This window comes from Drosophila rhopaloa, unplaced genomic scaffold (assembly GCF_018152115.1).
Source record: "Drosophila rhopaloa isolate 14029-0021.01 unplaced genomic scaffold, ASM1815211v1 contig_115, whole genome shotgun sequence".
Lineage (NCBI taxonomy): Eukaryota > Metazoa > Arthropoda > Insecta > Diptera > Drosophilidae > Drosophila > Drosophila rhopaloa.
This window is the reverse complement of record NW_025334990.1, coordinates 12,734,955-12,762,278: the sequence shown is the minus strand read 5'-3', so window position 1 is coordinate 12,762,278 and position 27,324 is coordinate 12,734,955. Positions and strand designations below refer to the sequence as shown.

At 42.8% G+C, this 27,324-nt stretch overlaps 3 protein-coding genes across 12 annotated transcripts; 2 read left to right on the top strand and 1 right to left on the bottom strand.

Annotated features, from left to right (window-relative positions):
• Nucleotides 1-212: 212 nt before the first annotated feature.
• Nucleotides 213-5,298, top strand: LOC108037547 (FMRFamide-related peptides). The gene is made up of 2 exons (XM_017114140.2): nucleotides 213-306; nucleotides 3,901-5,298. Exon 2 carries the CDS (start codon nucleotides 3,901-3,903, stop codon nucleotides 5,038-5,040), a length of 1,140 nt encoding a protein of 379 aa, XP_016969629.1. The 5' UTR covers nucleotides 213-306; the 3' UTR covers nucleotides 5,041-5,298.
• A 381-nt stretch (nucleotides 5,299-5,679) lies between these two features.
• Nucleotides 5,680-8,237, top strand: LOC108037548 (electron transfer flavoprotein-ubiquinone oxidoreductase, mitochondrial). Its single transcript, XM_017114141.1, has 5 exons — nucleotides 5,680-6,056; nucleotides 6,142-6,368; nucleotides 6,425-6,996; nucleotides 7,059-7,508; nucleotides 7,570-8,237. Exons 1-5 carry the CDS (start codon nucleotides 6,029-6,031, stop codon nucleotides 8,105-8,107), a joined length of 1,815 nt encoding a protein of 604 aa, XP_016969630.1. The 5' UTR covers nucleotides 5,680-6,028; the 3' UTR covers nucleotides 8,108-8,237.
• Nucleotides 8,238-10,713: 2,476 nt separating this feature from the next.
• LOC108037549 (myocyte-specific enhancer factor 2) lies at nucleotides 10,714-26,701 on the bottom strand. Of its 10 annotated transcripts, none has more exons than XM_017114142.2 (10): nucleotides 25,961-26,700; nucleotides 16,864-17,248; nucleotides 15,497-15,700; nucleotides 14,074-14,392; nucleotides 13,673-13,771; nucleotides 13,417-13,553; nucleotides 13,178-13,350; nucleotides 12,680-13,107; nucleotides 12,186-12,254; nucleotides 10,714-11,522 (listed from the first exon to the last, which is right to left on the bottom strand). In XM_017114142.2, the coding sequence occupies exons 2-10, from the start codon at nucleotides 16,915-16,917 to the stop codon at nucleotides 11,365-11,367; spliced, it is 1,641 nt and encodes a 546-aa protein (XP_016969631.1). In that variant the 5' UTR covers nucleotides 16,918-17,248; nucleotides 25,961-26,700; the 3' UTR covers nucleotides 10,714-11,364. The 10 variants fall into 10 exon arrangements, with proteins under 10 accessions (XP_016969631.1, XP_044317977.1, XP_016969637.1 ...); XM_044462042.1 differs by having other exon boundaries at nucleotides 14,092-14,392; XM_017114148.2 differs by lacking the exon at nucleotides 13,673-13,771 and having other exon boundaries at nucleotides 25,961-26,701.
• Between the last annotated feature and the right edge of the window lie 623 nt (nucleotides 26,702-27,324).

The window sequence follows — 27,324 nt, the reverse complement described above, 5'->3', positions numbered from 1 at the left end:
CAGCAAAAAGTGCAGTGTTAACAAAAGGCAGCGAACACCGAAAACCACTGCCATTGAATGTCCTTTGGCAACATGTTGCTGCAGCACTTGTTGCGCGCGCCCACACAAGCAACAACCGCAGCAGCAGCAACAGCAGCAACTGCCTCCTTTGGAGCCTCACAAAGGACAGCATATAAAACAGGATGTTTCGGCAGACATTCGCACAGAACTGTTTCACATTCGACCGGGCAACAAGTGTGTGTGCGGCCAAAAGGATCCCCGTTCCCGACTTCATCCTAGTTCCTAGTAGAGGGACAACTTTCGAAGGTGAGTGGCTGAAGTTTTCGTTGAAAAAAAGCAGGACTTGGCAACCAAATATTCTTTGAAATCTTTCGAAAGTCAATTAAGGTTCTGTGGTGGCCATTTCTAAATACAAAGGTATTTATGATTCAGTTAACTCGTCTAAAATCGTGTGAAAATTTACAAGCCAACACAGTATCATAAAAGTAAAAGTGGTAAATACTTTGTCCATTTTAAACAAATAATTTAGTATTGAATTCGGGGAATTATAAACATTTTTTTTCTATAAAGTGAAAATTCAGAGTTTCTATTTAAAAATTAAATTTTTAAAAGGCTATAATTTCTAAGGCAATAATACAGTCACGATTGCATTAGAGAGATTTTAAGAATTTTTTGTTTTTAAACGAAAACTCTTTAGATTGGTGGCTTGTTTAATAAACATCTATGTTAAGATTGGTTAAAAACCTCTTTTTTCTGCCACATAGACATTCATTTTTTGGTGGAAAACGTTTTAGTATCAATTTAGCACGCATTCACATCAATTAAAGACCTCTTATTCATATCCAAAAGATTTATGAGCCGCACTCAAATTTTGGTGGAACCAATTTTAGTAGCAATCTTACATAGATCTAATAAAAAAAATCACTTTAAGACCTTTCATTTATTGGTAATTGGTTTTTGTGCTTAATAAAAAGTAGGCAAGCTTAGCACCTGAATTAACTAAATCAGATTTGCAATATACGTAATTATCGTATGGATTTTTTTGAAGTCGACCTTTCTAATGTAGCATTAGTAGAGATTTGACAGTTCAGATTTATGTAAATATATAAATAGTAAAAGCTAAATTTATTACCTTGTGAGTTTTTGATTGTTTCCAAATCCCCCAAAAGTATTAAATATAACTCCATAATCCTCAAATGTTGGTAATTTTTAATTGGCCAACATTGCCCATCCAAACTAAAACTAACTAACTCGCTTTTGTCAACTTCTCGACACTCGCACGCCGGAAATTTGTTGGAGTCAGGTGAAAACGTGCCCAGGAAATAGTTTTTCCCCGAACCCAGCAGACTCATGGAATAGTAACAGCCGTTTCGGTTAATAAAGGCAAATTGAGATATTTATGAGTGCACTTTTGGGGCCCAGAGCGGAGCTAGATTTCCATTTGCATTCGCATCCACACCTGGTGGGGATTCAGGGGAGTCGAGGAGTCGGGCAGTCGGAAATAGTGGACCACTTTCAGGTGTTGACGGCAGGAGCTCAAGAATTTTTGATTTATCGCCGACACTGGACAACTGAAATGGCCGCGCCATCATTTGTCTCCTCCGGTGTCCCACCATTGTGACAAATGATATTTAAATGCTTTGCCACGGGTAATGTGCTCTCCACACATAACATATATCCTGCAAGTCTCCCAGGATCTGCAGGGATAAGTTGCCAGGACAGCTACTTCAAAGATATCAAACGTATCGCATATGGCATGCAAATCAGTTTAGGCCTACCCAGTTTCATCTTCCATTCGCCTGCTAAGCGAATTAACGAGTGTGTTATTGATACCTCCCCTTCCTTTTTTTTTTGGGCAGGTGGTAGGTAACTTCAGCCCAGAATAAACAAGGCAAGATGGCAACAAGGCAACAAGGCACATTTATGAATTTTAAATGCACATTTCGGCATCGCAAATCAATCAGACATTTGGCAATTGTTGTCTACCCACTTCAAATTCGCTGACTCCTTGCTTTTGGAGGGGCTGTCGTCTGTCATATAATATTTTAGCGCCAAGCCGGGGCATTGCAACATTTCCAGTTGGAGCCCATAAATTAAACGCCGCCTGACTAGTTTCCTCTTTATGGGACCCTTGAGTTCCCCACAACCTGTTGCAATCGCAGGCTGCAAATGCGAGATGCGAAATGCGAAATGCAACCCGTAACTGCAACTGCAACTGCAGTTGGCCATTAAAGACCCGCAGAAGTGCGTATGCAAATGTTGAGTTCGCTTTAGACGGTTTGTCTGGGCCATCTTCTTTGCACTCTTGAATACTTGAACAGTTGAACACTTGAATACGGCTCTGATTGCCGCGACATCGAATTAAGCGAGTACCGCCGAAAGTATGTTAATGCTCGCGGTTGCGAAGTCCGCTCATCAGCCGCCGACTTTGGAGGTCAAGTTTTTGTCGTGAGTTGTCTGGGCAAGTTTTTAATTTTTTCCAAACGGAGCACTCAATTTCTGACGGCACTGAAGTGCTAATTGGCCACTGGTTGTCGGGTGTGGAAAACCCTAGTTGGCGGCTTTTCCTTACTGCAACTTTGTTTCAACTTCCACAGCTTTTAGTATTTATTTATCTTATCATAAAGCATATTTTCGCAAATTTACGATCAACTCCAAAGCCATTTTAAAATGACAGAAATAGGATGTAATGTTAGTAATTGACGAGCCAATAACATATAATGGTCTATCTCTATGTTGATTTGGTGACACTGACACCACATGTAAAACTAGGTTTTAAAAAAAGTAGTTTAACACCACCACCGGTAATACCGGAAGAAAAAAAGTAATTGAGATGAGTGATATTGGTAATGTTGCAGAGTGATTCAGATATATGGCGACCCAGATTATTTATTTTATTACACTTTTATCGAAATGTTAATTACTGAAAATATGTATAAACGTAATCCGAAAACTATTAAAGCTTATTAAATGTTATAAGTTGGGAAGGCCACTATGATTCCGTTTTGGTTACCCTATTCTTTATTTAATTAAATTTTGATTATTGAAAATTGTATGATTCTTTACTTTAATTAAACTCTTTATTTAATTAAATTTTGTTTAGAAATGGCTTCCGAAATGCTTATGATTCTTTGCTGACAATATAAGGTAATCCGAAAGTACTTAAGTTTACCAAATGTTAGCAGTAGGCAAGATTACTAAGATTCCGTTTTGGTGACCCCGATTCTTTATTTAATTAAATTTTGATTAGAAAAGGCCTCCTTTATATTGCAAAATGTATGCTTCTTTACGATAATAAAAGGTAATCCGAAAACTACTTAAACCTACCAAATGTTAGGCGTAGAGAAGGTCACTGTGATTCCGTTTGGGAGACCCTGACTGCCACTGGCATTTGCATCCTGCCTGCAGCAACCTGTTGCAGCTGACACATCTCGCACGTGGCGACACGGCACTCAGCGGATCAGCTCGAGGCAAGCAGGCCTCGCAGGCTGAGCCGTCACCATATCCAAAAGCCATAATCATTTGCATCTCTAATGGTGCTGCTCTGTCGTCGTCCGGACACCATACATCAACAGACACCCCCACCCCCACCCACGACTTCCTTGAACAAGTGTTAATGCCTGTAAACCTGGTTATATACCAATGTGGGTGGGTGGGTGTGTGGGTGCCCATTGTGGTGCCATTGCGGTGGCCTTAATGCGGTTGGTTAACTTTTTACGCGCCAGCCCAGCAGATCTGGCCATAAATATCATGATGGTTAATTAGCAGGACACTTTGTCTGCGCTACTGTTACCCTAAGTAAAACGAACAGCCTTAATGTGATTAAAAGTTGCAATAGATAACGCGAGATGCCATCGCCCCGTAATTATGGCCTTCACTCTTTCATTCGTATCCTTGCAGATGGGCATTGCCTTGATGTTCCTGCTGGCCCTGTACCAGATGCAGTCGGCCATCCACAGCGAGATCATCGAGACGCCCAACTACGGTGGCAATTCGCTGCAGGAGGCGGACTCCGAGGTGAGTCCTCCGCAGGACAATGACCTGGTGGACGCACTCCTCAGCAACGATCAGGGCGCGAGGGCGGAGCTGGAGTTCCGTCACCCCATCTCTGTGATTGGCATCGACTACTCCAAGAACGCCGTGCTGCTGCGCTTCCAGAAACACAGTCGCCGGCCGCGCTACAAGTTCGATCCGGAACTGGAGGCCAAGCGGAGGTCCGTGCAGGACAACTTCATGCACTTCGGCAAGCGGCAGGCGGAGCAACTGCCTCCGGAGGGCAGTTACGGTGGCTCGGGTGAGCTGCTCGAGGGCATGGCCAAGCGGTCCACCATGGATCGATATGGCAGGGAACCCAAGCAGGACTTTATGAGGTTTGGCAGGGATCCGGGCCAGGACTTTATGCGATTTGGCAGGGATCCAGGCCAGGATTTCATGAGGTTTGGCCGAGATCCTAAGCAGGATTTCATGAGGTTTGGCAGGGATCCAAAGCAGGATTTCATGAGGTTTGGCCGGGATCCCAAGCAGGATTTCATGAGATTCGGTCGGGATCCCAAGCAGGACTTTATGAGATTCGGTCGCTCGCCAGCTGAGGATTTCATGAGGTTTGGTCGCTCTCCAGCGGAGGATTTCATGAGGTTCGGACGTTCGGACAACTTTATGCGTTTCGGGCGCAGTCCTCACGAGGAGCTCCGCAGTCCCAAGCAGGATTTCATGCGATTCGGTCGTCCCGACAACTTTATGCGCTTTGGACGCTCCGCTCCGCAGGATTTTGTGCGTTCCGGAAAGATGGACTCGAACTTCATTCGCTTTGGGAAGAGCGTGAAGCCTGCGGTGCCCGAATCCAAGCAAACCAAGTCGGGCAAGCCGGGTGAAAGGAGTCCCGTGGACAAGGCCATGACGGAGCTGTTCAAGAAACAGGAGCTGCAGGATCAGCAGGATCGGCAGGAGCGGCAGGATCAGCAGGTGAAGAGCGGCGAGCAGACGACTTCCACGGACGAGGGCAGCCTGGAGCAGGAGCAGGAGCAGTTGTTCGGCCAGTAAACGGGTCCTGCGGGGCGATTCCTTGTAAATAGATATTGACAAACGTACACACGAATCGTAATTGATATACGTATACTCCCCTCCCCACACGAACTCCCGACAAATGCCTAAACTATGAATTTTTAATGGGGGCTGGATTAAAAATTCACCACGCTTTGAAGTTCTTACCTATAAATATACCTAGTGTTATTTTGAATGCATTGAAAAGGTGTGAAGAAGTCTTTTGCCAAAATTCCAAATAAAGATTGCTCTACTGTATTTCAATGTATTTATTTTCTTTGTGAAAATTTCATTTGGAGGGGTAGGAATATTTTTGGATTTTTAGATAATAAAACCGCAAGTATTTTGATGTACAAACACAACCTCGAACTCTGGACTAAAATCAATAACTTAGTCATTGCATATTTAAAAAAACAATCTGCAATCACAAATGGAAATTAAGTTTGATAGAACAACAAGTACATTGTATATTTAACTAAGAAGTACCAACAGTTTTTTTTTAAATAATGAAATTGTAACGGCTTTTGTATGTTTGGCAACTCTGCCAATTGGTTAGGTTTGGAAAAGCGCTAGCATTCCATGAACGTTTTCCAAGATGGTTTGCGTCCACGATGTAAGCGGTATTTATTAGTGTCAGTTGTTCTTATCGCCCCAGCTGTGAGCATAAGAAACCGCTTCTTAGGAGTCGGATCCAAACCGCTTTAATATTGCAGTTTTATCAGTGTTATTTTCCACTTCCAAGTTGGCAATCTCGAGTGTTAGAAACTCATAACATACGGTAAACATCGCCAACGAACTTTGGACGGCGCTACGTCATCAGCTGGACGGGTCTAAAGTCCAACTTGTTGCACCGATCTTGTTGTTTGTGTTGTGTTTTGGAATAGAGAGTAAACACAACAACATATATACGCATATCTAGGAACAGTTTGGTGCATTTCCAGAACTCTTCCCACTGTTAAACCGTTATTAGCTGAGAACAGAAGAGAAAATGTCGGCACTTTTGAAAATGCACAGAGGTAAGTGTTCCCAGAACATAAATTTCGGGTATTACATAACCGCAAAGATGCCAAGAGACTAATAAGTGATCTATTTCCTTTCTAGTTCAGAGGCTTTTCAGACCCACCCTGGTGCGCAGCATCTCGGAGGTGGCCAAATACCCAAGGATCACCACCCACTATACACTGAATCCCCGCGAGAAGGATGAACGGTGGACAGAGGTGGACATGGAGCGTTGCATCGAGGAGGTGGATCTGGTGATCGTGGGTGGAGGACCCGCTGGCATGTCGGCGGCCATTCGGGCCAAGCAATTGGCAGCAGAGAAGGATCAGGTTGGTTAGCCTCTATATTTCTATCACAACCACACTAAATATTCTTCTAATGGTAGGAAATCCGAGTCTGCGTGGTGGAGAAATCTGCCGAAGTAGGTGGACACATCCTCTCCGGCGCCGTCATCGATCCCATTTCGCTGAACGAGCTCATTCCCGACTGGAAGGAGCAGGGTGCTCCTCTGAACACCCCCGTGACCAAGGATACCTTCTCCTTCCTCACCGGCTCCGGTCGCATCTCCATACCCGTCTTCAAGGGCTGGCCCATGGACAACCACGGCAACTATGTGGTCCGCTTGGGCCACCTGGTCAAGTGGCTTGGGGATCAGGCAGAGGCCTTGGGCGTGGAGATCTACCCCGGCTGTGCTGCCTCGGAGGTGCTCTTCCACGAGGATGGCAGTGTAAAGGGTATCGCCACCAACGACGTGGGCATTGCCAAGAGTGGAGCTCCCAAGGACACCTTTGCACGTGGCATGGAGCTGCACGCCAAGACCACCATCTTCGCTGAGGGCTGCCGCGGTCACCTGACGAAGCAGATCATGCAGAAATTCGGCCTGAACGAGGGCAGCGAGCCACAGGCCTATGGAATCGGTCTGAAAGAGGTCTGGGAGATCGCCCCCGAGAAGCATCAGTAAGTAGCTACTAGCTAAGAAAAAAAATACTTTTTCCTACCTCAATTATCCTGCTTTACAGACCCGGTTTGGTGGAGCACACCATTGGCTGGCCGCTGGACCGCTTCACATATGGCGGCTCATTCCTGTACCATCTGAATGAGCCCACACCCACCATTGCTGTGGGCTTCGTGGTCGGCCTCAACTACAAGAACCCCTGGCTCAGTCCCTTCCAGGAGTTCCAGCGCTTCAAGACGCACCCCAAGGTGCGCGACGTCTTCGAGGGCGCCACCCGAATCGCCTACGGAGCACGTGCCATCAACGAGGGCGGCTTCCAGAGTCTGCCCCAGAAGCTATCTTTCCCTGGCGGTTGTCTGGTTGGCTGCAGTGCTGGCTTCCTGAATGTCCCTCGCATCAAGGGCTCCCATTACGCGATGAAAAGTGGCATGCTGGCTGCGGAGAGTGCCCTGGAGGCCATCAATGCGGATACACAATCGACGGCTGGCGTGGAACCCACCAGCTATGCTGAAAAGTAAGACGAGAGCACTGTAAAAAGACTCTGAATTCTAAGTAATTAATCTTTTCCCTTTCAGAATCAAGAACTCCTTTGTTTGGAAGGACCTTTATAGCGTACGCAATGTCCACCCTTCATTCCACAATCCCCTAGGCCTGTACGGCGGTCTAGTCCTGAGTGGCTTCTCCATCTTCATGGGAGGACGCGAGCCCTGGACCTTGAAGCACGGTCCCCAGGACCATGAGTCCCTGCAGCCCGCCAGCTCCAGCCAGCCCATTGTTTACCCCAAACCCGATGGCAAGATCTCCTTCGACCTTCTGTCGTCGGTGGCACTGACGGGCACGAACCACGAGGGCGACCAGCCCGCCCATCTGACGCTCAAGGACGACCGCATCCCCGTGGACCACAACCTGGCGCTCTACGAGGGACCCGAGCAGCGATTCTGCCCCGCCGGCGTCTACGAGTATGTGCCCAACGAGGAGGGCGGCAACATGAAGCTGCAGATCAACGCCCAGAACTGCATCCACTGCAAGACCTGTGATATCAAGGACCCCAAGCAGAACATCAATTGGGTGGTGCCCGAGGGAGGCGGCGGCCCCGCCTACAACGGCATGTGAAAGGACAATCATCCCAGCCAATTCGTGTACCGAAATTGCATTTCATTAGTTTTTAACATTGAGAATTTGAACTTATGATACGGAATTAAGCTTAAAGTTGCAATAAAATTGTAAAGAAAGTCAAAGATTATTCAGTTGCCAAAAAGGTTTTATTTAAAATGTTCTACTATCGTTTGTTCGGTTTTGTTCTCGCTTTTTCTGTTTAAAACACCAACTTAATAGGTAAATATTGAATCCACAATCAATTTGTCAATTTCCAAAACCTTTCATATTCAGTGCACGGATAAAACTTGTTTCTCATTATATAGTTTCACATATATATGCATGTATAATGTACTAACTTGTTTTTCACCAAAACGGTTGCATATCCTTAGCTTAGAGTTACAATTTAGTTGTATATGGTTATTTGAACAGACACATCGATGGATACACTTAAGTAGGTGACCCTCGCTCTGAAATGCTCCCTAATCTTTGTGCAGATCCGCACGGGAGCCCACAATATTCTCTAAGTGAGTTCAAGCACAAGTCTTTGAATAATTATTATATGATGCTTGTGGCGTGCCACATAAATCCCATTACAACAGTGCGTAGGTTTAACATTTTATCTAGGTATTATCCTAAAGGTACAGCGAATACGAATTTACACTCTGGACGATCCGTCTGCAGAATCCGACCTGTCGATTATTTCCGTGCTGTGAGTGGTCCCTGTGACCGTAGGACGTCTTCGAGACAGTCAACTGTACAGTGCGTCGATCAAATATAAATTACTTCTATCAATATATCCACTTTCCTTCCTTCCTTTATTTTGTTTTGTAACTAGACTATATGGGTTTCTGGGTAAGCCTTCCTTATGCAATGCCAATTGAAACGCCCCTTTGTACATTACGTGCTGCTTAGTGGAGGTTATCTCTCTCGGGATTTCACTAGGGTTTCGGTTAGGTTAATATCAGTTACCAGATTTATCTACGCTTATTTAAATAGCACAATTAACACCTGTATTGAAATTTTTCACCATCAAGTTGTTCGTTATCATTATCATTTGCAATCAACATTAGTACAACATTTAGTTATATCTTCATGTATTTGTTTTGTTCATCAAAAAGAGGCACTGTTTTTAAGGCAACACTACACAGTGAAGTTATATACCAGGATCTATATACATCAACAGAATAAGGTCCAAACAAAAATGATAACTCTTGGAAAATTCGAAAAGTCCTTGCAAATTATATGAAAATCATTTAGGGTCAACATAGGGTTCAGGTTACAACATTGAGTGGTGCAACAAATATACCCACAAATATCCACCAATAACATGTATGTATGAACATAATATATTATAATATAACCAACAAGGAGCAGTCCATCCCGAGCAGCTCTTGGAGTTTCTGGAAAGGATCTACTCCGAGATGGACTGCTCTGTGGACTAACTACGTGTATTGTACACTGGGTCCAAGGTCTCTCTTCCTAAAAGTGCGCTTCGGTTTTGGGGAACCTTGGCTAGTTTGCTTAGTGTATATATCGTATATGGCTAGAAAATATCGTTCACGTGCTGGTAGACGTATAATTTCGCACTCCCGTTCCTCTTCAATCTGCTTAAATATGTAAATATGTAGGTGTTGTAAAGCTTGTTCAATGGGGAAACCTGTAGAGTGTAAGTTTGCTTATTGTTTATGCTCTCCGCCAACTGCACCTGCATTTTTGCTTTCTGTATTTAAATATGCACAGCTGATGCAGGCTCGTCCCAAATACAAATATACATAAATATTTTACTCTTTTTGTTTGCGCCTCTTCGCCGCTGCTGTATAAAGTGCAACAGGTCATATGGACAGTGCAAATATTTGCGGGCGCGTTTACCCCTTAGTCAAATATTGGCAAGTTCGAAATGGGCAATTGAAATTGACACAGGCGCAGACACGCCCACTGGGCCTGTTTAAATATGGCCGGGTAAATTGTACAGAAAATAAATAAAGTAATGGATTAATCAAATAATACTGGTAATGCAAAATAAAAACGAAAAATTTCTGAATAATTTTATTTAAATTATATTTTGTTGAGTTGTTGTTGCTGTTGCGATTGTTGTTGTTTTACAAACTGCATTTAAATGTAAAAAATACAAAACTTAGGCACAAGAATTTGAAACACTTCAAATTGAATAGAAATCCACTTTAAATTTAAATTACAAATTATGACTTCGTTTCGCTTAAGAGATGAAGAGAAAAGTGTCTATTAAATAATCGCTTAAATCAGAACTAAATCATAATCATAAAGTGTGTATATGTACTTGCAAAGGCTGTGATTCATGCTGAAATCAAGCAAACCTAGCTAGAAAACAAATCTGGTTCGATTGATGAACCGCCAAAAGTGTGTGTGCATAGAACAGAACTGAAAAATTGACGTTAAATTGCACAAAATTACAAATTATGATCGAACACTGAGTACATCTGCATGAGGGTCTGTGTTTTGCATAGAATTTCTGAATCGTTTCATCGTATGACTTGCATGGTTTACGTATCTCGTAGTCCACTACGAACTAAGTTTAAAACTTATGACACTAAAATCAAATATTTACAGCATAAAGAGCTCGTTCTTCTTCTGTTCTGTTTTGTTTTTCTTTCTTTTCTTTTTTTTTTTGTCTGCAGCATTTTGTCCTAAGATTAGATTTAACATTAACTTTAACCATACTCGTAACTGTATTTTGTAATTGTAACTAAACTAAATCAGCTCAACACTCTAACCTGCTCATAATTCTGGGCAGGATGCGGGGTCAGTTCAGACCCGCCAGCTCTGCGTTTATAATTTAAAATTATAACTATTACCGTAGGTGTGTAATCGTAATTCATTTAAGTTACAATAACTATAAGATATGACACTGTCACTGTTCGCTTAAACCGAAAACAAAACAAAACTGCCTCCAGTTTCCCCTCTCAACTATTGCACTGGTCCGGAAACGGAGGACGTGGTGGCTAGGGCAACGGCTACCGCTACGGGTGCTGCTGGGATCCGTAGGCCACCGCCAGCTGCTGGCCGTAGCAGTCGTAGCCGGACTGCAGCAGGCTGTAGGAGCTGCGGGCCATGTCCTTGCGCGGCGGTGGTGGCATCATCGCCAGGTCATCGCACTCCGCCGGCTTCTTGTTGTTGCTGCTGCTGATGGTGTCGCTTGTGTTGCAGCTGGTGTTGCTGCTGCTGCTGATGCCGCTGCAGCCGGTGTGGTTGTTGTGATGTGGCTTGTAGTGGCTGCTACCGGCAGCTCGTGCCGGCTATGTGCCCCATCCGCCCGATATTCTCGGCCGTTTGTGGTTGGGGGCATCGTAGTCGCCCAGTTGCTGCTGCTGGTGTTGCTGCTGCTGCTGATGTTGCTGCTGCTGCTGCGCAACAACGGCGGCCAGACGGACATCCTGATCGCTGCTCGGCGCACCTGCATTAAGGATAATGAAGTCTGTTAAGCTATTAGTTTGATTTGCTCCATGGTCGCATGTGTATGACAAAGGCAGGCGGGCTGGGCATTCAGGGCGGGCTGGGGGCGTGGCCAGACACTCGGACATTCAGCATCTGACCATTGTGAGATTGTGTCTTGTGATTATGAGGTCCGAAGTTTTAAAAGTCACTTATAACCCATGAATTAGACAGTTAATTTCCATTAACAGAGTCATTCAAACTGATTTTCATCAAAAGATAAAGGCATTTTTAGAAATCCTTAAATTTCGAGTCATAAGTGAGCTTCTAGAACTGCAGGTAGTGTTTTGGGTTAGCAGGAAATCGCTTGGTTGTGTGGGGTTAGTAGAGAAAATCAAAACAAAATCAAAAGCCATTCAAACAAAAATTTTCTTTGGAATTTCACAATCTTATTAAGGCCCCCGAAACTCAAACGGAATCAAACTCAAGATGTTTTCAACTGACCCTTACCCTAAAAAACAAGGAATTTCATTGGATTTACAAGAATTTTGCTACAGTTTTGTTTGTATGTATGTATGTATGCGTATTTATAGGTGTTTTTGTATGCTTGTTTATGTGTATATGTATTTGTATGTGTGTGTGTATCTGAATGTATTTGATGTATTTTCGTTTGTGGCCAATTTACCGGCAAAATTCCATCTAGCATTATGTCCCATTAGCGCGCGGTACGGATATCCTTCATACTTATCATGCCCTAAAAATTATCACACAATGTTGTTGTTGTCGTTGTCGTTGTGGGTTAATGCAAAAAAAGACAATCGTATTAAATAGTAACAATATTAGAACGGCAGGTTGCAAGTAGTTGGTATAGAGTTAAACGAAAATCGAAATGCCATCACGGGCAACGCGGCGTATACGTAATCGAGCATTAAGTATACGCCCGTTGGGCACTAGAAATTTAAACATTAACAGAAAGGGAGAGTTAAAGAGATAGCTTTGAACACTAGAATCATGCCGCTATAAAAATTTAAGTTTTTTTTGTTCGTAAATTTGCAACTCTAGTCAAATTAGTAGACAAACGGCGGCATTTTTTTGCAAGCGGAAATCCTTCGAACACGAGGGAGAAGTCAAAGTACAAAGGAAAGGAAAGCGAGAAAGTGCAGAAAAATGAATGCCTACCTGGTGTGGGTGTGATGTGGCCCGTGGACGAGGGCCGCGAGTTGGGCATGACCAGGTGGTGCTGCTGCGCATGGCTCAGCACACTCAGATTGGTGGCCTGCTCTATGCTCCCATTGCTGCCGCCATTTCCTCCTCCTCCGCCTCCTGGGCCCGAAGGACCACCTGCCAGCACACTGACGTTGTTCAAGTGCGTAATTACATTGGCTGCACTCACGGCTCCCGAGCCGCCACCTCCTCCTCCTCCTCCACTGGCATTGCTACTGGTGCTGCTGCTCGATCCGCCGCTTCCCGTCGACCCATTGCTATTCTGCTGATGGCCACTGGCGGACAGATCGCGTGGCGGCGACTGCGGCTCGGCCTTGACTTTGATGGAGACGGGTGAGGTGGCGGGCGGCGGCGTGCTATTCGAGACAGCCAGGTGCGAGAGACTATAAGAACAAAGGGGGGAATATTATGATTAGTTCTTAAATTCCAAACTGGTTGTAGATGATTGCTCACCTAGAGTGCGGCACCAGGCCCTGATGCCAGGTGTTGAGGCTCATGATATCCGCGCTGCCCATCACGCCGGAGGAGGAGAAGTCCTGCGCCCCGAAGGAGTAGCTCGTGAGGGCGGGAATCGGCGTCTGCAGCGTGACCACTGGCGTGTTCAGCGACGTCTGACTCTGTCGTTGCTAAACAACAAGATAAAACCATGATTAAGTCAAATCCAACTAAGGGAATCACTATTAAATACTCACATCCGAATAGGGCACGTCGTCCGGCGCAGACATGTTGGGCGGTATGGGGGCGATGGTGGGCGGTATTACGACCCGCAGATTGGAAGCTCGTCCGTTCTGGCTGCCCGGTGACTGCTGCTTGATGGACAAGTGATGGGCTGCAAGGAGATCTCGGTTAGTCAGGAGCCACACCACACCCAGAGTTTTTAGCCAATGATGGAGTGATGTTAGTTTCGGTGGAGAGTGTTAGGTGAGGGAGGAGTATGTTTATGCCCACCTATGCCAGGACTGGGACCCGGACTCGGTGATCCCACAAGCGGCGAGTGTGAATGCGGATAGCCGTTCGACATCTCCAGCATGGAACCCGATGGATAGACTGATGAGCCGAAAGAGAAGATAAGAATATGCAAACACACGTTTAGACCGGATCGCTATCGCTCTATATACACTATATATATATATGCTACACAGAACTTCGCACGCATTTTGGTTAGATGGCGGTGAGTGGGGTTAGGGAAATCAGAAACAGCAACAGAACCACGGGTTAGAGGGTTAGAGTTTAAAGAGTTTAGCACTCCAGGCAACCATGCAGATCGAGATCAAAACGAAAACGAGGAACAGAACCAACGATAGATAGATAGAAATGTGTGTGCAGCCGGCGCGAGACACTGTACTAACTTATCAGGGACATCCCACCTGAATCCGTCTCCGAACTCGATGGACGTGGGCTGATGTTGGTGTGTGACATCTGGGGGCTGGCCTGCAGCAGGTTGTCGCCATAGGATCCCGGCACCGGAACGGAAACGGGCAGCGTGTAGCTGCTGTTGGCCAGCTGGCGTTGTGCACCCGCTCCGCCGATGGCCATCTGGTTGCGCTGCATCATGTTCTGGAACTCCTCGTCGATCTTGTTGTACTTGGCCTCCGTGCGCGGTGTGAGTGTGTAGTCCGTTTCGGCTTCGGGCGAGTCCGGCGACATCACGCCGTTCTTGTTCTCCTTCTGTGAGGCGAAATGTAAAAATGCAAAATGAGGGGAAATGTGTAAGAGATATCCGCCGAGTGACGTGATAATTGGCCCCAGGCCTTTCTTTCGGCCCACTTGACGCTTTGTTGTGCTAAATTATGTAAATGCAAATATTGTCCCACGCCGCCGCTCTGTTTCCTCTGCAGCATTAACATTACAAAACCATTTGCACGCGGACAGCAACAACGGCGAAACAGAGACGACGACGCGGCATTAGAAATGCAAAATACTTGGCGACATTTTCCCTCCCTCCGCGTGTCTTTTTCCCCCATTTCCTCAGCTTAATTCTGCAGTCGCTGTTATTGCTATTGCTTTAATCCTTGCCAAAGGCTGTACAAGTTTAAGTTTATTTAATGCAGACGTTCCGGTAGTATGATTTTATTAAGGAGTTTACAGAGATCTGAGCTTTGGCATACACAGAAAAAATATATAGTATTTAAAGCTGATAAATTTAATCATTCATGATTAATATCTTTGAACAAATAATGAACTCTGCTTTAAAATAGGAAAATTGGTCACTTAAAAATCAAATAGATAAAAAATTATAGAAACAAAGGTAAATAAAACTTACTAAGCTTTTGCCATGTCTTACGTATATGTGACTCTGTAAAAAGGGCTTCATTTCAATTAAATTGTTGCACAGATATAAATTAAATTTTAAGGTTCCAGGTGCATGACTATAAAGTTATAACTTATACCCCATTTAGCTTATAAGCGTTTTTAAAAGCAACTGCTTTTTCTAAAATTATTTTTAAATTTTAAATTTTTTTAATATTTTCTGTTTAAATATTTAAATGAATGAATTAAATTAGTAAAATGGAGAGGACTATTTTTAAGTAGAGATATTTTAAAGAGCCACAGGGTATTCCCAGCTTTGGTCTAGTATCTCGTATCTAAAAGATAGTTGCCTTTGCTTTCCACCCTTTTGTTTTTGCATTCACTGCTGTGCTTTTCACGGCTCACTTGAATTTGCATAATGGCGCTCTCGTTCGAGACGCTTTCCCCTCTTTTTCACCCCGCTTTTCCACCCCACTTTCCGCCCCATTTTCCACCCCATTTTCTTACTCTTGGTGAACTTACCTCGATGATGTTCTTGTTGGTGAGGGACTCGTGGGGCTCGTTGTACTCGGTGTACTTGAGCAGGACGCGATCCATGTCGGTGCTGGCGTACTGGTACAGCTTGTTGCTCGACGAGAAGATGATGAGGGCGATCTCGCAGTCGCAGAGCACGGACAGCTCGTAGGCCTTCTTCATCACGCCGAACTTGCGCTTGTTGAAGGTCACCTGTGGGCGAGGGGAGAACCGGAAACGGAAGTGCGTTCAATTACGGCCCATGCTCAAATATTTATGCGGTTCGAAAATGTAATTAGAGGCAGTGGCCTTAGCCCAAGTGGCCTGGCCAAGTGGTAAACTGTTAAAATAGGAAGGTGGTTGTTAGGTGGCCCCTTTTCCCCAGCTAGCTGGCTAGTTGGTAATGAATCGATTATGGCCGAGTCAAGGCCAAAGGGGCAGAACAATAAACAAGTTGTTACTGTTCCTCGTTGTTTTCACTGCCGGGCGATGACGCGTTTATGGCTTGGCCAAGACATCGCCCCAAAACAGAGCAGTAAGTCGGTGGGGAAAACCTTGCGATGACACGACACACGCTCGCCAGTTAAAAAATGGGAATGGAAAATGAAAATTAGTTCCGAGTGAAAACTGTTTGAAAAGTATACTTTTTTTTGGGATGGTTTGGGAAGTCAAAGTCCAAAAGCAAGAGTGAATTTATTTCTCTCTATGATTTTTTTAAGAATTTTGACTTATTACTTTGCTACGAATGTCGGTGAATAAGGAAATCAATTGGGAATACTTTGATTAAATTACTCTATTTTGGAATGGTTTGGGAAGTACAAAGCCCATAAATAAGAGTCAATTTATTACTGTATGCTTTTTTAAAGATTTTTGAATTATTACTTTGCGAAAAATGTCGGTGAATAAGAAAATCAATTGGGAATACTTTGATAAAATTACTTTATTTTTGGAAATTATTGTTACCCAATGTTAATTTATTATCGGAATCTGTTTAAAAAGCCCAAGTTTGGCTATCGCAGAAATGTATTCATTTAAAGTAGCTTGATAATCACACATTATCCAGCTTTTTTCTAGAATTTACCAAGCACAACTTGACAATCATGTCAGTTAATCAGACATCAAATTAGCTTGTCTAATCCAACGAACTAATTCACTGAACACCAAGTAGCACAATTTAATGAGGAATTGCTATCTCGACATGGGTTCGATTTCAATTTAATGGCCGTAAATCGATTCACCTCTCGTGCTTTATCACAGTCTTAATTAAGTTACATTGCCATGGCAAAATGGAAGCTTCCATTTCGAGCAAACAATTGTTGCCCACCACTGAATTATTATTGTTATTGCCACGGATTTGCAAACATATTGACACTCACCTGCCGATTGCGTTCGTCGGTGATGCGTGATATTTGAATTTTTTTGCGACCCATGGCAACAGTTTTCCTATCCTCCTCCGATTGTAACTGAGATGACGATGTCCTTGCGCTCAACTGGCTGATTCCTGCTGGCTTGGTCGCTGATTTGCTGGATTTTCCGGCAAAACTTTCCCGGAAAACTCTGTTAGTGGCTGCCCTGCGGATTGCTGTGGCTTATCCTGATGTGGCAGACGTGGGGCATATTTATATATATTATCTATATATTATCCCTTCTTTTTGTTGTATAAGTGGACGGCTTGTCAAAACGGCAAATTCTTCTTGTATATATATAGGTGTGTATATAATTTTATATAATTGTGTTTCCGTATAAATTGTCCTCAGGTAACTGCAACGAGATATAAAGAGGATACAAACAATGAGTGATTGACTGGCTAAATGGGTGGGATTGGGAGTAGGGGAGTGGGGGAGTAATTAACCCATGGCTGACCATTTAACCCACTTAGCTGGCGACTTCAAAAGGGTTTTTCAGCTGGACGGGGCAGGATTTGCGGTCAACTTGCTCCATTGTCATCGCTCCACTGGCGTTGAAAGTTCAATGCACCGCTAATGAAGAGCAAGTTGTATCGCACATGTAACATTTATCGCCCTAGGATGACCTATTTCATCGGCTGGCTTCGGTTAATTAATGCCGCTGCCTTCGACTGACCCTACGCATGATTAGATTCGCGCTGTCCCTCCGCCGGAGATCCTTTCCCCTGGATCCTATTGCCATTCGCTTTGATGTCCTGCCATTGCCCACACACCACACACGCACTAAATCAATAAGGATGTGCCAACAAGTTCACTCGCAAACTGTTTTAAAGCGGAAACGGAAGCGGCACTCCAAAACCGTTTTTTCCGTTTGCCCGGGGCAACGGCAACACTCAAGTGCTCCGGCGGAAGCTGGGTCTGTGTCGCTTTTCCCCAGTTTTCCTCAATTTTCACCATTTTCCCTCTGTGGCAGCGGCACGTGGCTGGCAAACGCGAGCCAGCAAAAAAATATGCTCAGGTCCCCTCACGGCTCCTTTGAGCCAGCCAATTCCATCACTGAGATAAAATAGGTTCTTTATATCGAATAGAGTTTACAAAGCAGTTTTTTTAAGAAAAGATAACCACTTATCATCTTAAAATATCCGTTTTGCATTATTTTTCTCACCAAATTCTATATTATTAAAGGCATTTATTCTATACTATTAAATTAGGATACAAGTTTTAGTCCTATAAAAAGTCGTGTAATGTATATGTTTAAATCATTATTAAAACGTCCTAAAATTGAATACTTTTTTCAAGAAAAAAAAAACAAATACAATTAGGTATTTTACCCTTAATTTAGTTCTCCTTTAACAAACTTTAAGGTCTCAATGACCCTAAATAGTTTTTATTGTAGTCAGAAGAAATGTAATTGAAATTAAGGTGGATTGAGTGTAAAGCAAAGTACTTTTTAATTCACCTTTTTTGTGTAAAAAATGTATGTTTAATAATTTGTAGGTTTTTGGGATACCATTTTTTTGCCCGTGTTTTGGCAAAAGGAAATCGAGTCGGATAAATTTCAGTTGCCTCAGTCTTGGTCTTCCTTTTCGTCTTTGCCTGTTGTTTGTCCTCCGGCCAGGATGCGGGACAAAAACAACATTAACAACAACAAGTGCCTTGGCAACGCTTTTCCTTTTTCCCACCATCCCCCTCTGCCTCTCCCCCTCCCCCTTCCAATTCACTTTCCCCTCTCCCATTTTTCCACGACTCACGCAGCGACCTACGCAATATGCTTCAGCTTTCAGCTGAGCCAGCGGGCGAAGGGTGGTGTTATAGTGGGGGGAACATGGGGTAAAATGGGTTGTGACAGGCTGGTGGGGTCTTAGCCTTGACGAAAATGTGTGACAGCCAGCACACACACACTGCGACACACACACTCACACACACATACTCGCACAACAGCAAGGACACACTCAACAAATTCGTTACATTTCTCCCGCTTTTCCTCCATGCGCCTTCCTTTTTATTCGGGCAACCCGCCATGATTATGCGTGAGTTTTGTATTCGGTGACTTGAACATTCATTATTGATATGGAAAAGAAACGAAATGTAGGAATCAGGAACCGAGGCATAAGGAATGAATCGATAATGATATTGATGACGCTACCATTTGATTCGGTAGCAACCGAGTCACAAGACATTGTGGAGTGAATAAAGCTGCTCGATGACTCTCCTCCAGGGATTTAATGGCATGACCACGGACAAGTGTTGCTCCAAATGGGCGTAACAAAAAAATAAAAATAAAAAAAAGAGAAGAGAAGGAATCAAGATAGGGTATCAAGTATACGCAGTGGTTCCCACCATGTTCCCCCCAAATCAATAATTATCCGTTTAGTAATCAATATTAGATTTTGGAAAATTCTATCCAGCAGGAAGGCAAATTGTGGCCTTTGTTTGCTCGTGTTTGTGTTTGGGCTAAGCACTTGGGCCATAATTAAAGGACACCTAATCCGCTTAGGATGTGCCACTCACAGTTTTTGGATTGCCGCTCAGGGGATTATCTCGGAAATAGACCGAAATTGGCGATTGAGCCCTTTGCAGTAACTCATGTTTTAGTCACTTCTTGAGTGGCTTTCTGTGTTCCACTGCAGGATGCTTAGTGTGTGCCGATAAGGTGCATAAAATACATCGCTTACAACAAGTGCGTCAGTGCAAGGAGATGAATAATTGAAGGCGCGAACAAAAGCGGGCACGTTATCACACCGCAAGTGAGTCAATTAGTGGCCACATGCCACTGAGTGTGTATATCTGTGACTGTCAGCGTCATTGCAACAATCGAAAGTGGAGGGAAAGGGGTGGCAAATGGGGAGGGGTGGCAAGCCAACAAGGCCATGTGGCAGACAGCAGCAGGACATCAAGTGCTCGAATTACGAGTTTGTCCTGTTTTGTAGCATACTTATCAGCGTCTGCTATTGAATTACTCTCATGCTGCTTTGGATACAACTAAAAAGCTCTCAAATGGAGGGTCTTTTTAGGGTCAAAAAAAATTCTATAAAAGGTTAATTAAACATTAAAAATGGATGGCAAAGGTCTTTACTGAAATGTTACTTTAAAGACATTTATTTAAGGCAAAAAAGGGTAAGGTCATTAAACCGAAATAAAGCTTTACTCTTCAATTTAGGTAAAAAAAAGAATTGAACATTCGTTTTTAAAAGGCAATCAACGTTTCTTTTTTAATCCGAAATATAATCTTTAAGTATGGTTTGGTATCTTCAATCTGACTAAAAATATATCTAGGTTTTTTTAAGGCAGTTAAAGTTATAAAGTATTCTGAAATAAAACTATATTGCACTTAGTGTTTTTATACCCTTGCAGAGGGTATTATAATTTTGGTCAGAAGTTTGTAACGCAGTGAAGGAGACGTTTCCGACCCTATAAAGTATATATATTCTTGATCAGGATCAATAGGGGAGTCGATATAGCCATGTCCGTCTGTCCGTCTGTCCGTCTGTCCGTCCGTCCGTCTGTCCGTCTGTCCGTCTGTTTCAATACCGTTTGCGAGCTCAGTTTAAAAGCTAGCGATCTGAAACTTTCACAGTCGTCCTAAAACAAGTGTACGCAGATCAAGTTTGAAAACCGCCCCGATCGGATGTCTATATCCTATAGCTCCCATAGGAACAATCGGATATAACTTGCAAGAATGGAAGATATTTCGCGCAGTGTAAAAGCTATTGACATAAATCTTTCCAAATCTTATTTTTTTATGCGTACCTTGATCAGAGTAAAAGCGCGTGACGATCGGACGTCTATATCCTATAGCTCCCATAGGAACAAAAGGGTAAAATCGGTTAAAATTTAATGATTTTTAGGATATTTCACGCAGTATACAAGCTATTGACATGAATCTTTCCAAATCCTATTTTTTTATGCATACATTGATCAAGGTGAAAGCGCGTGCCGATCGGACGTCTATATTCTATAGCTCCCATAGGAACAATAGGGTGAAATCGGTCCAAATTTGATGATTATCAGAATTTTTCGCGCAGTGTGTAAGCTACTAACATAAAATTTTCCAATTCTTATTTATTTACGCATATCTTGATTAGGGTAAAAGCGCTTGCCGCTCGGAAGTCTATACCTTAAAGGAGATAGAAAAAATTGTTAAAGGCGAAAGTATCCCTTTTTTTCCATTTGTATATGACATTTTTGCAGTATAAAAGCAATTGACTTGAAACGATGCAAATCTAGTTTACTTATGTATACCTTATTCCTTTCGCTACTTTTTCACTTTTAGCAATTTCGTCAAAGTCTGCAAGGGTATTAAAACTTCGGCTTGCCGAAGTTAGCTTCCGTCCTCGTTTCTAATGCAATAGTATAATTTAGTATGCATTAAGTTTTTAGGGCTGTGTGATCTATATTTTGATACCGTTTGGATGAACTTTTCTTTGTATCAAATGTAAACGTTCATCAATCCATTATTTTTTATTTGGAATGTAACACTCTCAAACAGTATTAAGTATTGAGAGTTTAATTTTACCCCCTAATAACTACCAATTTAACTGCTTCTATTATGTTTGCCAAAGTTCTACTCTATCAAAGTTCTAAGCTATCGAAAATCTGCATTCAGTGGCCGAGAGAAGCATTCGCCCACAATACAGTATCTAATCTCGCAAGAATTTCAAGTTGCCAAAAACTCATTATAAATTAAATGGTCAAGTCATTCGCAATGAAATACATACTATATTAATGGGCTCGTGTTTGTTTAGTCAGGCGGCACTTGAAGTGGTGCAGGTGTTGGCCTAGCGAAAACAATCAAGAATGGCAGCAGAAATATTTGACTAATTGCAGGGGGGAAAAAAGTTAAGAGAGGGGAAGTGGCAAAGGGGGATTGCGAAAAGGGCTAATCACCGCAACGGAATGTGGTTGAAAAAACAAAGGATGTGCGGTTGGATCTGTGTAACCTGGGGGCCAAAAAGAACTTAACACGGTTTTCATTGCAACAATCAACCATTTGCGGTTGCAGTTGGCTGCATTTCACTGGGTCAACGGCAAAGGCGGCACGGCACTTGAGCAGGACGAACGGAAGGATGTGCCGAGTCTGCTCCATTGCAGGATGTGTGTCAAGACATTTGTCTTGTGGCCGGGCAATTAAAACGCAGCTAACTGCCGCCACACGTTTGCCAGATTCTCCATTTAATTGGCCCAAAAGACAGCCAGCGGCGACATCATTAGGCAAATGGCCAAGAACAAATCTCAAGAATGTGGGTGTTTCGCTCGGCGTTCCATCTCGAAATCAGAATCCCTCTGCTTAGCAACTTTGTGTTTTCCCTAATTGTTTGGCCCAACAAAGGCGGTGGGGACATTATCGATTTGATTTAGTGAATCACGTTTTGCGGCTTTTTCTCCGATGAGCAGGCACATTAAAAAGGCGAAAACTTGTTGCTCGCCTTGATTGCGCTCAATTAGCATTTGTTGCGGCCAAATTTATGCAAATTTTAAACTTTTCCGTATTTTGGAGGAATGAACTCCGAACCGATTGCGAAAACCAGTTGTGTTCGCAATGAGATGAGCCGATCTGAATGCAATCTCTCACCGTCCGCAGCTCACAGCCTCAATTAGAGCGACAGAGAACGCAGGCGAGACCTTTCATAAATTCCGTTTTTATGGCAGCTGCCCGGCCAAATTTCAAGTTTAAAAAACTCAAAATTTATCACCATCATTTAATTTAATATATAATTTTGTCGGCTTATGTGTTTACCAAAATTATGAATGTGATAGAGGTATTAAGTTCATTTTTCACAATTTAATAGATCTTAGCCTTGAGGGGAAGTTTTAACTTCCTTGGTTGGCTTTTCACTTTCACTTTTCCCCAGAAATCTGTCAATGTCCCCGACTTTTGTTATCGTTGTTAATGTGCCGCAGTTAACAAAATTCCCGAGAGTATGGTTATAAATCTTGACTTAATTAAAGACACGCGCGCGCTTTAAGACGCGATGAAAACGCCTGAGAAACGCGTCATTTGAAACTGCCACTGATGCGGAACTTTTTTAGTTGTCGAGGGCGGTCGGAAATTGAGTTTAGAACTGTAAATTACCCAACAAAGAAGTTGGGGGTTGAAGCCACCAATATAATGTGAGCAATTAGAAGTTGAACCAGTTTACTTGGAAAGTGCTAGGGATTGATTAGCAGCCTTTTCCTTCCCACTCTTTTTACTTGAAGAGATTGTCATCACATCATCACATCACTTTAAAAAATTGCACATCAAAGGCTTTACATTCCCTAATGATTCTTATTTCCTAAAAAGTTTTTTAATATATTGTTATTTTATAAAACAGGAAGTACTTCTTGGCAATCTTTTATGTTCTACTATACTATGTAACATTTTATCAGATAATTATAATAATCCTAAACAATATATTTTGAACTTTTTATAAACAATCTTGTGAGTAAATTGTTTTTTTATACAGCAGTCTAAGTTATATGAAACATCTGTTTAGGCTTTGGTAAACTTTGGTTTTCTAATCCCTGATAAGGTTTTATCATATAATCCAAGAATAATTCCTTTATTTATCCATATTTCCGAACCGAACTCTATCAAATTTTATATGGCAAAAGAAAACTAGACTGGCGATAACATGTTCTTGCCTATAAAGTAAGTGAAATATCTGCACACTTATATTTGCAATGTTTCTGCAAGCACTCGCATTGGCACCTTGATATCAGGTCTGGCATTTTTCCTGCAGCCTGTTTATCAACAATTTCAATTGCAAAAATGCCAGCGAAAGAGAGGAAGTACATTGAAATCCAAGGTTTCTGGGTCGTTTCTTATTGTTTTTTTTGCTTTTATGCCCCAAACACGCGTCTCGTGTTAAGGTAGTCGAACAAATTTGAGTTCTCGGGCCCCGAGTCACCTATGAGTACACCTACTACCGAGTACCTAGTACCTAGTACCTCTATCTTATCGCCGGCACTCACACCCATGCAAAATCGGGGCGGAGTGTGGGAGAGAGAGCCAAAGCAAAGCCAAAACAAAAACACAAACAGAAAAAACGAAAACGAAACAGAAACAGAAAGAAATCATTATAATAATAATAATTATAATTGTGAGGGAGAGCGTCGGTGGGCAATAACCATAATGATCGCAGACACTCGAGAGCCGAAAACACGGCAAATGGCAAAAGGAACATTTATGTTTTAATAACTACACCCATACATCGGCACCTTTGTGCTTTCCTATGTGAACTCGGGCACTCTCACATGCGCACGTGTGATAAGAAAGACTCTCGCTCTCGATGGCAGATAGTGGCCCCCACAAAAAACACGGGGCAAATAAAACAAATTTTGATTGCGAATTTTTTTTTATCAAGCCCCAAACAGCAACAACAACACACAAGTCAACTATTTTTCGTTCAAAATTTGCCAACAAATTATTTTGGCCTGATAAGATGTTAGTTGGGTTTTCCTTTATGGATTGAATTCATTGTTTGACTGGGATTTTTTTTTTCTTCTTTCATGGAAGGTATTCTCTAGAGCTCATTTAAATATATCATGATAAATTCCCAAAACTATTATGTATTTTTCTTAGAACTTTATTGAAATTGTGGGAACTGGGAATTTCACATTAGGATCTCTTTATACACAATTTAGTTAATATAATAAATACAACTTCTGAGACCGAAAACATAGTTGCAATCTAAAAGAGACCTTGTATTAATGTAAGGTGTTGTAGATTTATAATATTTTTAATATTCCCAATATGTTAGATTATAGATCTATAAACCCAAAACGTGGCTTAAACGCGACCACCCCAAAAGTAATTCAAGATCTCTGAGGGTGGTGATCGTAAACGTGATCGGAGGTGGGGTGCCATTATCTCGGCATGCATTGCCAAATGCCCGTTATCGTTTATCGGCGATCGCCGTGGCTAAGTCCAAGGCAAATCTGAAGCGATTATCGCATTTGAATTGCTTTGTTTGTTGTTTGAACCCACTGCCCCCCGCCGGCACGTAGCCACCACCCTTTTCTTCTTTTTTTAGATCCTGCGGAGGTGTCAAAGTGCATTGCACGCATGTCCAGCTGGCTGAAGTGCGAGCGAGATAACAGAATTTATAAGAATTTCTTTTTGCATTTGCAGCTACTGCTGGCTGAAACAAAGTGCAGACAATTATCAGCAAATTCGCCAATCAGCCAGTCAATAAGACATTTAGTCAGTTAGTCAGTTTGCCAGTTGGTCCGGCCATAAAAACTACATGCAAAAGAACTTGATAGCAGGGAAAATGGATTTGAACTTCGCTGGAGGAGTGCGGTTCTCGCAGGCCCTCAATATTGATACGAAAATCGCTTATCAGTCGACAGCAATATATAGTATTTGTATGTGCGTGTCGCCTGTCCGTATATGTCAGCTACTTTCAGCATTAAATCGCGGGAAATTGAAAGGGAATGAGTGGAAACTGAAGTCGAAAACCCGGCCGATATCTTCTCTTCCGCGGAATACAATCGTTTGGCCAGCGATGACGTCAGTTTGCCATTGGTTATTTAGTTACCGACATGCCGGCTGCCAGTGTGTTTGTAATTGTAAATTATAGATAATCAAATTGCCCTATCGGCCTATCAAAGGAGCGGTTTACGGCCCAGCCATGATCTGTAAATAATTACTAAGCCTTTGGGAGAGTATCGATAAGTGCATGAGTAAACGAAAACATTACCACAAAAATGATATGCGTGTTTTAAATTTAAATGTAAAATTTACAATTCTCAACTTTTAAAATTTCCAAAGTTAATTCACATATCAATTACGATTGAGTAACAAAAGAAACTCATAATAAAGTAATGACACATGCAAATTAACCATCTTTGTCATTAAAATTTTAATCACAAAGTGAAACAAACTCGTAAATTAGTGGAAAATTTGTTGTTAACTTTTAAAAGAACTGTAAACACTTCTCTAATTAATTGTTTCTTAAACTTTATAAGAGGTTCTTATAACTTTGAGAGAGACATTTCACACATATTTAATTTGTAGACTAAGGAAGTCTTGACACTTTCCCCGTTTTAATTTCACATTCCTTTACAGTTGATAAAAACTTACATGAATCGCTTTACAGCAGAGCTTCCGTTTCCTCGGAAAAATGTTCTCTAAAATACGCTGTTCAATAGAAACCGACTTGTTTTGAACTTTGCGGCGATGCCAGGTCGCTCCAGAGGTGTTTGCACAAATGTTTCCGCACACACACGAAAAATCGTTGCAATTGAGATGCAAATTTAATTGTTGTTTGAATTCGGGCTTTGTTTACGCCGCTTTTTCGATAACCATCGGGGCGAAATGCAAGTCAGTGATATGTTTGCTGTTATGTTTGTCGTGTGCTTTGGCTTTTGTAAATATAAACAAAGTCCGGGCAGGCGGGCGCGAGTGGGAGGGACAAGGGGTGGTGGTGGTCGAGCGATGTTCACAACGGCGGGCGCGAATAAAAGTTAAAAATAAAAACTTATAATTGTCCGACGGCTGTTGTTATTTTTATTATTGTTGCCCATTTATTTTTGGAAATAGACGTTGAATTTGTTTATATGGAGTAAAAATAAATTATTGCGCGTAGAGCGAGAGCAGCGGGCCAGCATAATTTCTCGCGGCGTTCGATTGGGGATCTCTATCTGTTGTGAATCGCAAGCGGAATCGGATCGGCTCGGAATGAAAATATCGAACTCGCAAACGGATCTGATTTGAATATCTGCCAGTGCCAGTGCCTGTGGTGCCTGAGCCGAAATTCCGAAAACCGAAAAACTGAAGAAGCGGCGCTGCGGACGCGTACAAACGTACTGACGGATACGCCGCTGTTGACGTCGTAACGCCAAGTACGCACACACAGATACGCCCGCGCACACAGTTGCAGAGGCAGGCTCTCTTTCAGCCACACTCACACACACACCTAGGCATTAACGCTGAGGATTTTCGTTTCGTGGTGAACTCACTCACACTCGCCCACCTTCTAACGGTGCCTTTTGTTTTTGCCTTTTTGTGTAACAGAATATCGCACACACACATCAGAAGGAAATGAGAGAGCGGGAGAAAAGGAGAGAGTGCGCAGGCGCTAGCAATGAGTTTTCACTCACAACGAAAGCAAGAGTCTGAGAGAGGGGGAGTGAGTGGGTGTGAGTTAATGAGTAAGTGAGTGAGTGAGTGCGTGCGGGAGTCAAACGAGAAACATATGGTTTTTGTTTGTGCCCCAGCCAGACACTCACACACATGCACACTCCCTCACACTTGATCAATCAGCAACAGTTACAGTTATTTCGCTCGCTGAGCCTGCTGTCCTGCTCTAGCGCCCCCTCATAAATGTTAATTATCCCCCACTTCACCACCCCCTCAACTAGCCCCCTGCTAAAACATCGCTTTGGTTTCCTTTTTTCCTTGTATCAGTATCTCTCTGCCTCGCAGGACCTTCTCCTTTGTGTGTA